The sequence below is a fragment of the Sus scrofa genome, chromosome 1 (assembly GCF_000003025.6).
Source record: "Sus scrofa isolate TJ Tabasco breed Duroc chromosome 1, Sscrofa11.1, whole genome shotgun sequence".
NCBI classification, from domain to species: domain Eukaryota; kingdom Metazoa; phylum Chordata; class Mammalia; order Artiodactyla; family Suidae; genus Sus; species Sus scrofa.
The window spans coordinates 74066970-74079128 of NC_010443.5; the positions used below are offsets into that span (position 1 = coordinate 74066970).

Genomic DNA, 12159 nt, shown 5'->3' on the forward strand with positions numbered 1-12159 from the left:
TCTGGGGTAGGCTTGCGGCTACAGCTCCGATTGGACCCCTAGCCTGGGAACCTCCATATGCCGCGGGAGCGGCCCAAGAAATAGCAATAACAACAAAAAGACAAAAGACAAAAAAAAAAAAAAAAAAAAAAGCTAAGCAGAATTACAGTATGACCTAGGAACCCCACCCCTAGGAACAGACCCAAAAGAACTGAAAAAAGAACTCAGACATTTAACACTTGTATGCCAATGTTCACTGTAGCATTATTCACATTAGATAAAGAATAGAAACAACCCACGTGTTCATCAACAGATGAGTGAATAAAAATGTGGTATATCCATATAATGGGATATTGTTCAGACATAAGGAGAATGAAGTTCTGATACATGCTACAACATGAATGAATCCAGAAAACATTATGCTAATAGGAAATAAGCTAAACACAAAAGGACAAATACAGTATGATTCCACCTGTGTGAAATATCCAAATAGTCAAATTTATAGAGACAAAAAGAGTTTACTGGGGGCTGGAGAAAAGAAAGAATGAGAAGTTACTGCTCAATAGGTACAGAGCTTATTTAGGGTGGTAAAAAATTTTTGGAAACAGATAGTGATGACGGTTGCACAACAATGAATATAATTAATACTACCAAACCGTATATTTAAAATGGTTAAAACTGGAGTTCCCATCGTGGCGCAGTGGTTAACAAATCCGACTAGGAACCATGAGGTTGCAGGTTCAGTCCCTGCCCTTGCTCAGTGGGTTAACGATCCGGCGTTGCTGTGAGCTGTGGTGTAGGTCGCAGACGTGGCTCGGATCCCGCGTTGCTGTGGCTCTGGCGTAGGCCGATGGCTACAGCTCCGATTCGACCCCTAGCCTGGGAACCTCCATATGCCGTGGGAGCGGCCCAAGAAATAGCAAAAAAAAAAAAAGACAAAAAAAAATGGTTAAAACTACAAATTTTGTTTTATACATATTCCTCCACAATAAAAATTTGCAAAGAAAAAAGTAATATATCGAGTAATATCTCAAGTATGTCCCTTACCTTCCTATTGCCACCACCATTGTTCAGGCCCATATTATTTCCTGTCTGTTTTTTGTTTTTGTTTTTGTTTTTTTCCGGCCATGCACATGGCATGTGGAAGTTTCTGGACCAGGGATCAAATCTTCACCACAACTGTGACGTGGGATGCTGCAGTGATGACACATGAACCTTAAACCACTGTGCTACAAGGGAACTCTCTCTCCTGTCTGCTTCTTAATCTACAAGATGTTATTACATTAACTTGTAATGTTCAAATTGACATTTGGTCAACCAAATCACATACAAACTCTTCAGCTAGACATACAAGGTTCTTGATATGACTTAAATCAAATTTTCTGGGCTTTTCTCACATTTTTTTCACTCTGTGAAACTGTGCTCCAATTGATTTGATTTGTACTTTGAACATGTTTCATGCTCTCCAGCCTCTATATTTTTGCTCATGTAATTTCTTCTTTGCACCTCCCTTCTCTATTTCACCCATTAAATCTTTCTCATCTTTTGACAATCCAATCAAAATCAACCCACTCTGGAATGTAAACTGATATAACCACTATGGAAAACAGTATGAAGGTACCTCAGAAAACTAAATACATTGGAGATCCTGTCATGGCTCAGTGGAAACGAATCTGACTAGTATCCACGAGCACACAGGTTCGACCCCTGGTGTCACTCAGTGAGTTAAGGATCCAGCGTTGCTGTGAGCTGTGGTGGAGGTCACAGATGCAGCTCAGATCTAGAATTGCTGTGGCTGTGGTGTAGGCCAGTGGCTACAGCTCCAATTCAACCCCTAGTCTGGCAATCTCCATATGCCATGGGTGCAGCCCTAAAAAGACAAAAACAAAAAACAAAACAAAACAAAAACACCTAAATATAGAACTATCATATGACCCAGCAATCCCACTCCTGGGCATATATCCACACAAAGCTTTCACTGAAAAAGATACATGCACCTCTATGTTCACTGCAGTGCTATTCACAATAGCCAAGACATGGAAACAACTTAAATGCCCATCAACAGATGAATAGATTAAGAAGATGTGGCACATATACACAATGGAATACTACTCAGCCATAAAGGAGAACAAAATAATGCCATCTGCAGCAACATGGATGGAACTAGAGACTCTCATACTAAGTGAAGTAAGTCAGAAGGAGAAAAACAAATGCCATGTGATGTTACTTATATCTGGAATCTAACATAGGGCACAAATGAACTTCCCACAGAAAAGAAACAAACTCATGGACATGGAAAACAGATTTGCAGTTGCCAAGAGGGAGGAGGAAGGACTTGGGAGTTTGGGGTTAGTAGATGCAAACTACTGCCTTTAGAATGGTAAGCAATGAGATTCTGCTGTATTGCACAGCAAACTATATCTGATCACTTGCCATGGAATTTGGAGAATAATGTGAAAAAAGAATGCATATGGATGTGCAACAGAAATTGACAGAATATTGTAAATCAACTATAATAAAAAATAAAATAAAAAAATCAACCCATTCTAAAGAGCCCTTTCCTCACCTCTAGTTACCTACTATCACCCCCAACTTGATGCAAATACTTTATCCAGCTAACTTCCATAGTATGTTTTCACTTCTCTTACGCTTTGCTGTGCTTCAGATACAATTTGTGCATTTGTCTAATCTTAATTCTCCCACCCCACCCAGATTATAAACTCTATCAAAAAAAGACTATATTTATATTGCATTCATCTTTGTATTGTCTACTGCTCCTAGTACAGGCAAACAGTGAATGCTCACTAGATTTAACTAAACAGGCAAAAATCTAAAGTGAAAAAGATCTGGAATCCATATGAGAAAATTCCTTCATCCATACTGACACAAATAATTCCCAAATGTAAGGAACAGCTTAGGTTATTGGACTGAACTTTCAGGTCACTCACCCACCACACATCAAAGCCAATCTACTGTCACCAGGTTGCAATGCAAGAAAGTATAACATTTATTGCAGGCGCCATGTGATGCTTAAAAGACCCAGACTCCACAAGTGTTTTCAGGCAAGGGTTTTTTGTTTGTTTTATTTTGTTTTTTGGCTCCCCGCAGCATATGGAGTTCCCTGGCCAGGGATTAGATTCAGGTTGCAACTGTGACCCAAACAACAGCTGCGGGCAACACTGGATCCTTAACCCAATGTGCTAGTCTGGGGGTTGAACCTGCGCCCCAGAGTTCCCAAGACACCACTGATCCACTTGCGCCACAGCAGGAACTCCCATGCAAGAGGTTTTAAAGGCAACATTGGGAGGCAAGGGCTGCAGGATGCATAGCTTTCTTCTGACTGGCTGATGATGAGGTAACATGGTGGTGTTTCAAGAATCTCAATCAGCAACCTTCTGGGATCCAACCAGTCTGGGATCCTCATGTTCTGCACGGCAAGGGGGTGGGGGTGGGGGGGAGGATCCTTAGTTCCTGAAGAACAAGTCAAAGAAATCCTTGTTCTGTATATCCCTTAAGGGGAACTAGGACTCTGTTTTATCCCAACTATAGTCATAACTATTCTTGTTTAACCGCTTTTCTTTTGCTTCTACATTCCCTCACTTCCCTACTTAGTAACAACCTATGCCTGCTCCTTGGAACCCAGGGAAGGCCTAGGAGACTACAGTCTTTCTACAAACAAGAAATGGGAGACATGGAGGGGGCATTTGTATCTGGGAGATCTTACAAGGTCTTGCTCAGTTTCAATGCCCCCTTTTCTCTGATATACCTCAATCCTGGGGGAACAGGTGCAGGACAGAAAGGGAATGAAGTTTTGGACTGAAAGGTTAATTATAAACTTGGCGCAGGAACTTGGCTTTTAGGGGGACTTGGTTTCATTTAGTAAGAGAAAGAAAAATAATGCCTTTCAAACAAACAATGTGATGATGAGATGGTGTAAAACATTTCTCAACAATAAATTCTGGTAACAGAAAATTTTGTAAAAAGGAAGTCCAAGTACAATATGAATATATTTTTTATGACTGTCTTTATTTGTGAATAAGAAGTATGACAAACAAACATCTAAGAGGAGTTCCCGTCATGGCTCAGGAGAAAAGAATCCAACTAGGAACCATGAGGTTGCGGGTTCGATCCCTGGCCCTCGCTCAGTGGGTTAAGGATCTGGCGTTGCTGTAAGCTATAGTGTAGGTCACAGACTCGGCTCGGATCCTGCTTTGCTGTGGCTGTGGTATAAACCAGCAGCTGTAGCTCCAATTTGACCCCTAGCCTGGGAACCTCCATGTCGTGGGTGCAGCCCTAAAAAGAAAAAAAAAAAAAAACAAAAACAAAAAACTAAGAAAATGAAAATAAACCTATCTTTGTTTTCAGGTTCTCCAAGATCAAGCAAGAATGTAAGATGACCTTTTAAATAAAAACACTTTTATATAATACATTTACTAATCCAATGTTTGTCCCACATTTATAAAACCTAAATGTTGTACTCTAATTCACACTGCCAATTTCCCAGCTGGTTTACTATATTATGTGGGACTTAAGTGTATATATGCTACACTTCTGATACCCTTTCTGTCCAGTTAGAACAGAGAGGGAATGTGACTTTAGTTTAAAAGGACTCAAACTTCTCAGATCTCTAATATCCCTTCAAAATCTAAAATCTTAGGAAGACTATATATTCTAAGTTTAATATGAGCATCCATAAAATATACTCCTTTGAACACAAAGCCAATAACTAGCCAATTTTTTTTCCATTTAAAACATCCACTCAACCAGTGATTGAGTTAATCAACTCTATTGTAATTAGAAATCATCTAGATAAACTGAATCAATGGATACAACCAATATTTCATTTTAAACAAAAATGTTCATCTCCTCCTTTTCCCTGCACTCGGCACCAAAACAATAAAAGTTAATATGTTCTTATTATGCCAATCACCAAACAGCTTTAAGAGAAAGAAAAATAAAAACAGAAATGTGTGAAAATTCAAAATCTACACTCCACTTTCTCATTCCCTCCAGGGTACTTATATTCCAAAAATAGCCAACACTGTTTTAGAATTCTCTTTCTAATATGCTCATTCGCCTATATCCTGACATCTCAAAGGACTAATAATAAGCCCTTTGAGACTCCTCCATCGAATTTTTCTCCACCCCATCACCACCACCTCCCACCCCACTGCCTTCCACCACAATATTCTCCACTGAATGCCCCACAAAAGCAAAACTGACCATGTAAACTATGCTACTTAGAAAAACCTCCACTGTTCACCCAACAACTTACAAGATAAAGTATAAACTTATTAAAATGGCTGATTTGCTCCCAAGTGCCTAATTGCTAAATCTTTACCACCTACTGAACAGCTCCATGCTTTTGCATATGCTTTCCTCTACATCTAGGATGCACTTCTCCTACTTACCTTTTAAGATCTCAAATCACCTTCTCTACATGAAACACCCACATCCGAAACAGAATTATTCTCCCCTTCCTCTGTGCTCCCATAGTACTTTAAGACTTTTTACAATGTGTTGTATTAATTACAGGAGGTAATATAAGGCAGTGGCTACGAAGAGAAGCTTTGGCATAAGAAGGATTTGGGTCCAACCTGATCTTTCACCTAGCAGCAATATGGTTTTAGGCAAGCTGGCTACCTAAACCTCACTAATAAAACTGTCAAAACACATGAATCTAGCTAGAAGTGCTACAGTGGGTGAGTGCATTCAGCACTCCCCACCCTTGAGGGTAATAAATATTCAATGAACAGCAGCAGAGTTGAGGCCAGGATCACAATTATCTGTCTCAGATTGTGGCGGCGGGGGGCGGGGGGGGGGGGGAGAGTAATGTGGTGGTCTTCCCCCACAAGGGAAGGAACTATGTTTAAAGTAATCCTAAGGGGATGCATACACCAAAATGTTTAATCATTTCTCAATGATTTGAGTGAAAGAATTATAAAGCAATTTTTGTTCTCTTCCTTTTGATCCTTTCTGCACTGCATATATGCAACCAACTAAAACAAAAGCTATAAGCGCTTAAAAATTTGATCCTGGAGTTCCCCCTATGGCACAATGGGATCAGCAACACAGTGCCAGGACACAGGTTCAATCCCCAGCCCAGCACAATGGGTTAAAGGATCCGGCATTGCTGAAACTGCAGCGTAGGTCACAACTGTGGTTCAGATCTGAGCCCTGGCCCAGGAACTCCATATGGCATGGGGCAGCCAAGGGCAAAAAAAAAACCCGATCTTTGCTAACCCACCGCACCACCAAGGGCGCTCAATCGGGCATTGTTACTGCTGTGGCTCAGGTCACAGCTGTGGCACAGGTTCAACTCCTGGTCCTGGCACTTCTACATGCCACGGTCAGGCCAAAAAAAAAAAATCTGATCCATTACCTAGGAGCATCATCTAACATAAAGTATTGTGCTTTATAAATATCTGCAAAATGCAAAATGAAGGAATTTCTACAGTGCATTTAGTTTCACAAGTAAGCATTTTATATTAACTTATTTCTTTGCTTCTCATCATTGCTTCTTGGGTAGGTAGGGCAGGCTATTATTACTGCCCCTAGAAAATGAGGATCAAAGTTCAGAAACAACTAAATAGGGCCTAGGCTGTAACTTAAAGCCAAAACCTCTAATTTTAAATTCTGAGTTTTTTTTACTTTACTACTAAGCACTAAAAGTGGACTCCTACTCACATTCCCAAGTCAGAGAGTTAAATCACTTGTGCACTGAGAGGGAGGAAGCAAAAAAGAATAAAAGAATGTAACTTTTTTTAAAGTTTCATTAATCCTTTCAAACAATAGGGGGGGAAAAATCTGAGCACAAAAGTAGAGAATCATATTGTTGCAGAAAGTCTAAGTAACCAGTAAAAATAGCAGGCGCTAAGAGATCCAATATATGCCAGACACTAGTCCAAATACTTTACATATACTACCTTATTAATTTAATTATATGAAACAGATAACTACTGTCTCTATTTTACAAATAGATAAACTAAATAAAACACAAAGTTAAATCATTTGCCTAAGATAAAACAATAATTGGTAGATCCAGATTTCAAAACTAGGCAGTAAAGTAAGATCAAGGAGTCAAAAAATCAAAATTTAGGGACAGTAATGATACATTTTATATTATTTCAAAGGATCTATATTATCCTTAAACTATGAAAAGAATAGAAGCCCTCCCTGGATTACATGAATTTCTAATAATTACACACAGTTATTTTTCTCGTCAAATATCACTGTTAACTTGTACTATTGAGAGTGTAACAAAAATATTCAGCTATCAACTACAAGAACTTACAGCACTTTTCTACAGTAAGTCCTTCTTAGCTTTGTAAAACAAAAAGGCTAAGGCATTAAAGGTTTTATCAAAGAATACAAATCAAAAGAAATACACAACTTTCAAAAATGACAACTCCAGCAAAAAACCACTACCTATGCAGCAACATTTCTCAAACCTAGCTTTGATTTACAATCACATATGGGCCTTTTAAAAAACCAATACATAGAACCCACTCCAGACCAATTAAATCAGGGTATCTGGTGATGGCTCTAAGAGTTTTTAAAGCTCCCAAGTGATTCTAAAGAGTTGCCAGTGTTGGAGTTATCATCGTAGCGAAGCAGAAATTAATCAGACTAGGAGCCATGAGGTTGCGGGTTCAATCCCTGGCCTCACTCAGTGGGTTAAGGATCTGGCATTGCCATTGCCGTGAGCCGTCATGTAGATCGCAGATGTGGCTCCGATCCTGTGTGGCTGGCAGCTGTAGCTCCCATTTGATCCTTAGCCTGAGGACCTCCATATGCCACGTGTGTTCTGCCCTAAAAAGCAAAAAAAAAAAAAAAAAAAAAAAAAAAAAAGGAGTAGCCTAGGTTGAGAACCACTATTCTAAGGAAATCCAGTCTCCCATATTATTACTTCACACAGAGCTTTTTGTCCATAATGGTCTGGAAAATTACTCAGTCACCTTATTCAGCCAATTTGCAAACAACCAAGAAAGTAAAATAAATAGGACCCTTCAACTATTAACAGGGGCATTAATTACAAGCACAGTTGACCCAAGAGATTAGACAAAAATCAGGTAAAAGGATTCCAATAATAATGTTTTGGATAACAGAGTAACTTCAATGAACATATCAACTATGCCAATAACCAAGGTATTTCCATTTTAGAATCCTAGATTTTCCACTCTGAAATGGCACCATGCTTTCTGATGTACTCAAGAGCTCAACAATTCCCAAAAGAGCAACATTGAAACAAGGTTGTTTTAAGGTTGTATATATAATTGCTGACAAAGAAAATCTTATTATGCTTCATATAGAAGATACCCCTGAAAAGTCAAGACTGCTATAAGAACTCTGAAGTGCAAAGTCACACACCTACATTTTTGCTTTTGGCTACATAACAGTTTCACAGGAAAACTAAATAAACTTCAAAATCAAACACTTGTGTGTTATTCAAAAATACTACAGATCCACATGCTTTATTCAAAACCCTTGAGGGCAGATATACTACAGGATTTTTCAAATTTTGGAACGACAGTACCTACCAGAAAAAACCCTTAAGGATCGAAAACAGCACCAATAATCAAACAACAACACTCCAACCTCAAATTTCGACTACTTTTTAAGTGAGATAAATAAAAATTATGTAAGTAGCTTACTATCAGTACAAGTCACCAAATAATTTCTGCAAACACTTGAAAGAATTTTCTTTTTCAGAGATCTGGGTGAACCCATAATTCAAGATTTTTCTTTGATATTCAAGATATTAAAATTGTACCTCAGTAAAAAGTCACTATGAGAAAAACATCCTTTCAATACCACTGTAATTCTATTGTCTTTTTTTTTTTTTTTTTTTTTTTTTGCCATTTCTTGGGCCGCTCCCGCGGCATATGGAGGTTCCCAGGCTAGGAGTCTAATCAGAGCCGTAGCCACCGGCCTACGCCAGAGCCACAGCAACGCCAGATCCAAGCCTCGTCTTCGACTTACACCATAGCTCATGGCAACGCCAGATCCTTAACCCACTGAGCAAGGCCAGGGATCGAACCCGCAACCTCATGGTTCCTAGTCGGATTCGTTAACCACTGCACCACGACGGGAACTCCCAATACCACTGTAATTCTAAAGAAACAATTCAAGTGACTATGATAGATACACAAGAAAAAGTCCAAGCGGTGTACACTAATTTTCATGATAATTAAAAGAGCATTTAAGTATCCACCTTAATTTTCATAATGCAATTTTGGGCAAAACCAAAAAAATACATCAACCTGTGCACTCTCATAGACTAAAGCAAGTCCAACGCAGAGAGCCAGAGGTAAAGAAGGAGCAAATCAACACCTAATCCTGTCTAGCAATATGGAATATACAAAAAGGGCTTAGAAGCTAAGCCGACCAGTCTCCACCACACCACAAAGTTACTTAACTTCTTTAAATTCCAGTTTCTTCATGTAAGGATGGAGATGATAATAATAGTACTGACTTCCTTGTGTTTTTAAGAGGATTAAATAAAGTAATATTTGAAGTCCATAATACATAAATAAGTATTAATTTGCTACCACTCTTCCAAAGACCAACTATATGCTGAAAGGGCTCAAGTATGACTTGTCTATAAGTTATTAGGCAAATTTTGTAATACAAAACCTACCATGAAAATATGATTTTCAAGTTTCAAAAATCCAGTGTGGATTAAAATAATTTCTGAAATCAGAGCAGCTTCTCAAAACACATTCTAACCAAACCTACCTACTCTCCCAATACCTTTGTCTTCCACACAACCAACACACACACACAAATGGGTAGTAAGTGAAAATAAACTACTATATTGAAAAATACACTCTTTTAACCAGAAATAAAATTACCAAAGTAGTCTATGTTTTGCAGATACAGAAAACCATTACGATACTAAGACTACATCACTTATATACAACCACTATCCAAAAAACCCAGACAATTTAAATATACTTAGAAAAAGAAGGCACAACAGCCCAAAATCCAACTATCATAAACTATCCACTGAATAAGAAAGTTTCCAACTTTGGGCACCTAGTGGATAAAATCACTGTCAAATATATAAAAAGATGGAATCGTTTGTTATTACTTATCCTAAATTTAATTTAATTTAGTTCCATTATGTAAATGAAGAATTTTACAGAGCACTGAATGTCTTAAAGCCTAATAAGTTTCTGAGTTGGTTTAATGTTTCCCTGTTAACAATGTCCCCAAAGTACAGTATATCAGCTGGACAACCTAGACCCCACCACCACCACACCCAACTTGAGAGAATGTATTTATTCAAGTTAGCACGCTTTTGTGAATAAGAAAACCTTCCTAAGGTTGTTCTTACTCAAAACCTACTCGTTACTGTTAACGCTACCATAAAACAACCTATTAGGGCCTTGCAGTTCCAGCATCAGTTTTAAGAATATCACCTGCCATACGTCCTAGCGGCGTGCAACAAATGGAATCCAAACAATCCGAACATAAAATGCCTTGAAAAGAATCTATATAATTCTGTGTTCTAATCCAATGTTGTTTAACGTGAAAAGATTTAGAACTAAAAGCAAATGCACCCGCTACCTCACAAATGAACTACCTATAGACTTAATCCTTCCTTCATACTTGCACTTTTTCCGCCATAAACAGGAAACTCCAAAGAAAAGGAAATAGAGAAAAGCCTGGTTTTTTTGTTTTGTTTTTTTGCTAAGGGGAATAACAGCATTGCTCCCAACCCCCGCAGTGTAAGTGAACAAATGAAAAGGCAATAGGGGAAAGGCACGGGGGGAGGGGCGGCTGGCGAGCTCAGTTGGCGTCCTATAGATGCCACCCAGCTCTGACTGTGCCCAAAACATCTGTAACGACAGCTGCAACAGGCAAACGGGGGTGTGGGGGAAAGGGGACCGTGGGCTGAGGGTTCAGAGTGGAGCCTGCTCGCTCGGCTTCCTCCGTAGCCAACTCTCTACTCTCATCTTCCAGTTCCCATCCTCCCTATGCCATCTTGTTCCCTCCATAAAGAAAAATACCCCCATAAAAGCCGAGGAATAGAAGACAAAGAGACTGGACGAGGCTGCCAGGAGCCGCCAGAACAATAGAGGAGAGGGTGCAAAGCGAAACTCCAGAGGAGGACAATGAAGGGGGTGGAGAGGAGCCTGGAGAGGCACGGAGGGAAACACAGCTGAGCCCGGGCGCCGCCAGCGGCTGACGCCTGGACGCGAGGCCGGGCCGCGCGGGCGGTATCACCCCAAGCGCAGCGGACTGGGCTGGGCCGGAGCGGGCAAAAGCCGCGCGGCCCAGAAGAGCCGGAGGGGCCTGCGCAGGTCCACGGCAGCTACCAGCGGGACTCACCGGCATTCTGATCTCGGGGCCAGAGGTAGTATGTGGCCGGGATCACGATGAGCCCCACGAAGGAGGTGAGGAAGTAGAAGAAGGTGTTCCCGCTGTCATCGTACTGGAACTGCTGCCCCGCCATGGCGCCCCCTCCTCCGCCTCCCTCTTCTCACCGCCACCGCCACGACCCCCCTCTGTGCTCCAGCTCCCAGCGCCCCGGCCCGGTGTGGCGTAGCTCCTACGCCGCCGGCGCCGCTCCTCCCCGCCCCCACGCTACTCTCACGGACACGCCGCCGCCACCGCCGCCGCCACCGCCGCTGCCGACTCCCGATCTCGCGAGAAGACAGAGCTCCCGCCCCTCTCGGTTTTTCCCTCCCCTCCACCCCCTCCAGCCTCTCCCTCACACGCTCTCTGAGGGAGACGTGGCGCGCGCAGCCGGAGAATTCCGCGAGGCCCCGCCCTTATCCCTGCCCCCTTAACCTCAGCCCCGCCCTTCGAGTTCCTGTAGCTCCTCCCTTAGAGGCCCGCGGCTGCCTTCCTCTAGAGTCCCTCTCGCTCCCTTCTCGGTTTCCATTCCCCAGGTCGCGCTATGGTCTCGAGGGTCCTATCCCGGGCTTCCCGAACCACGCGTGCGGGGTTCACCTGACTGCGGTCCGGGTCACCGCTGTTCGAAGTATAGCTCAGGCTTCCTTGCCTCACCTGTTCGGCATCCCTACCTCACCCGTCCTGCCTTCTCACTTTTCTGTTTTCCTAGTTAATAACAGTGTTTACTGATATACAATCTCCTGAGGTAGACCGTGATGGAAAACAATATTTTTAAAAGAATTTATATATGACTGAGTCGCTTTGCTGTACAGGGAT

General features: G+C 41.3%; 1 protein-coding gene across 2 annotated transcripts in view; it reads right to left on the bottom strand.

The window, feature by feature from the left end:
• SEC63 (SEC63 homolog, protein translocation regulator) overlaps positions 1–11636 on the bottom strand; it is a 75178-nt gene extending 63542 nt beyond the window's left edge. The window contains exon 1 of one of the 2 annotated variants that reach the window (XM_001925479.7): positions 11317–11636. In XM_001925479.7, the coding sequence (XP_001925514.4) occupies positions 11317–11440 (124 nt within the window). In that variant the 5' untranslated portion in view covers positions 11441–11636. The remainder of the gene's footprint in view (positions 1–11316) is intronic. The other variant, XM_021090779.1, reaches the window with a different exon arrangement.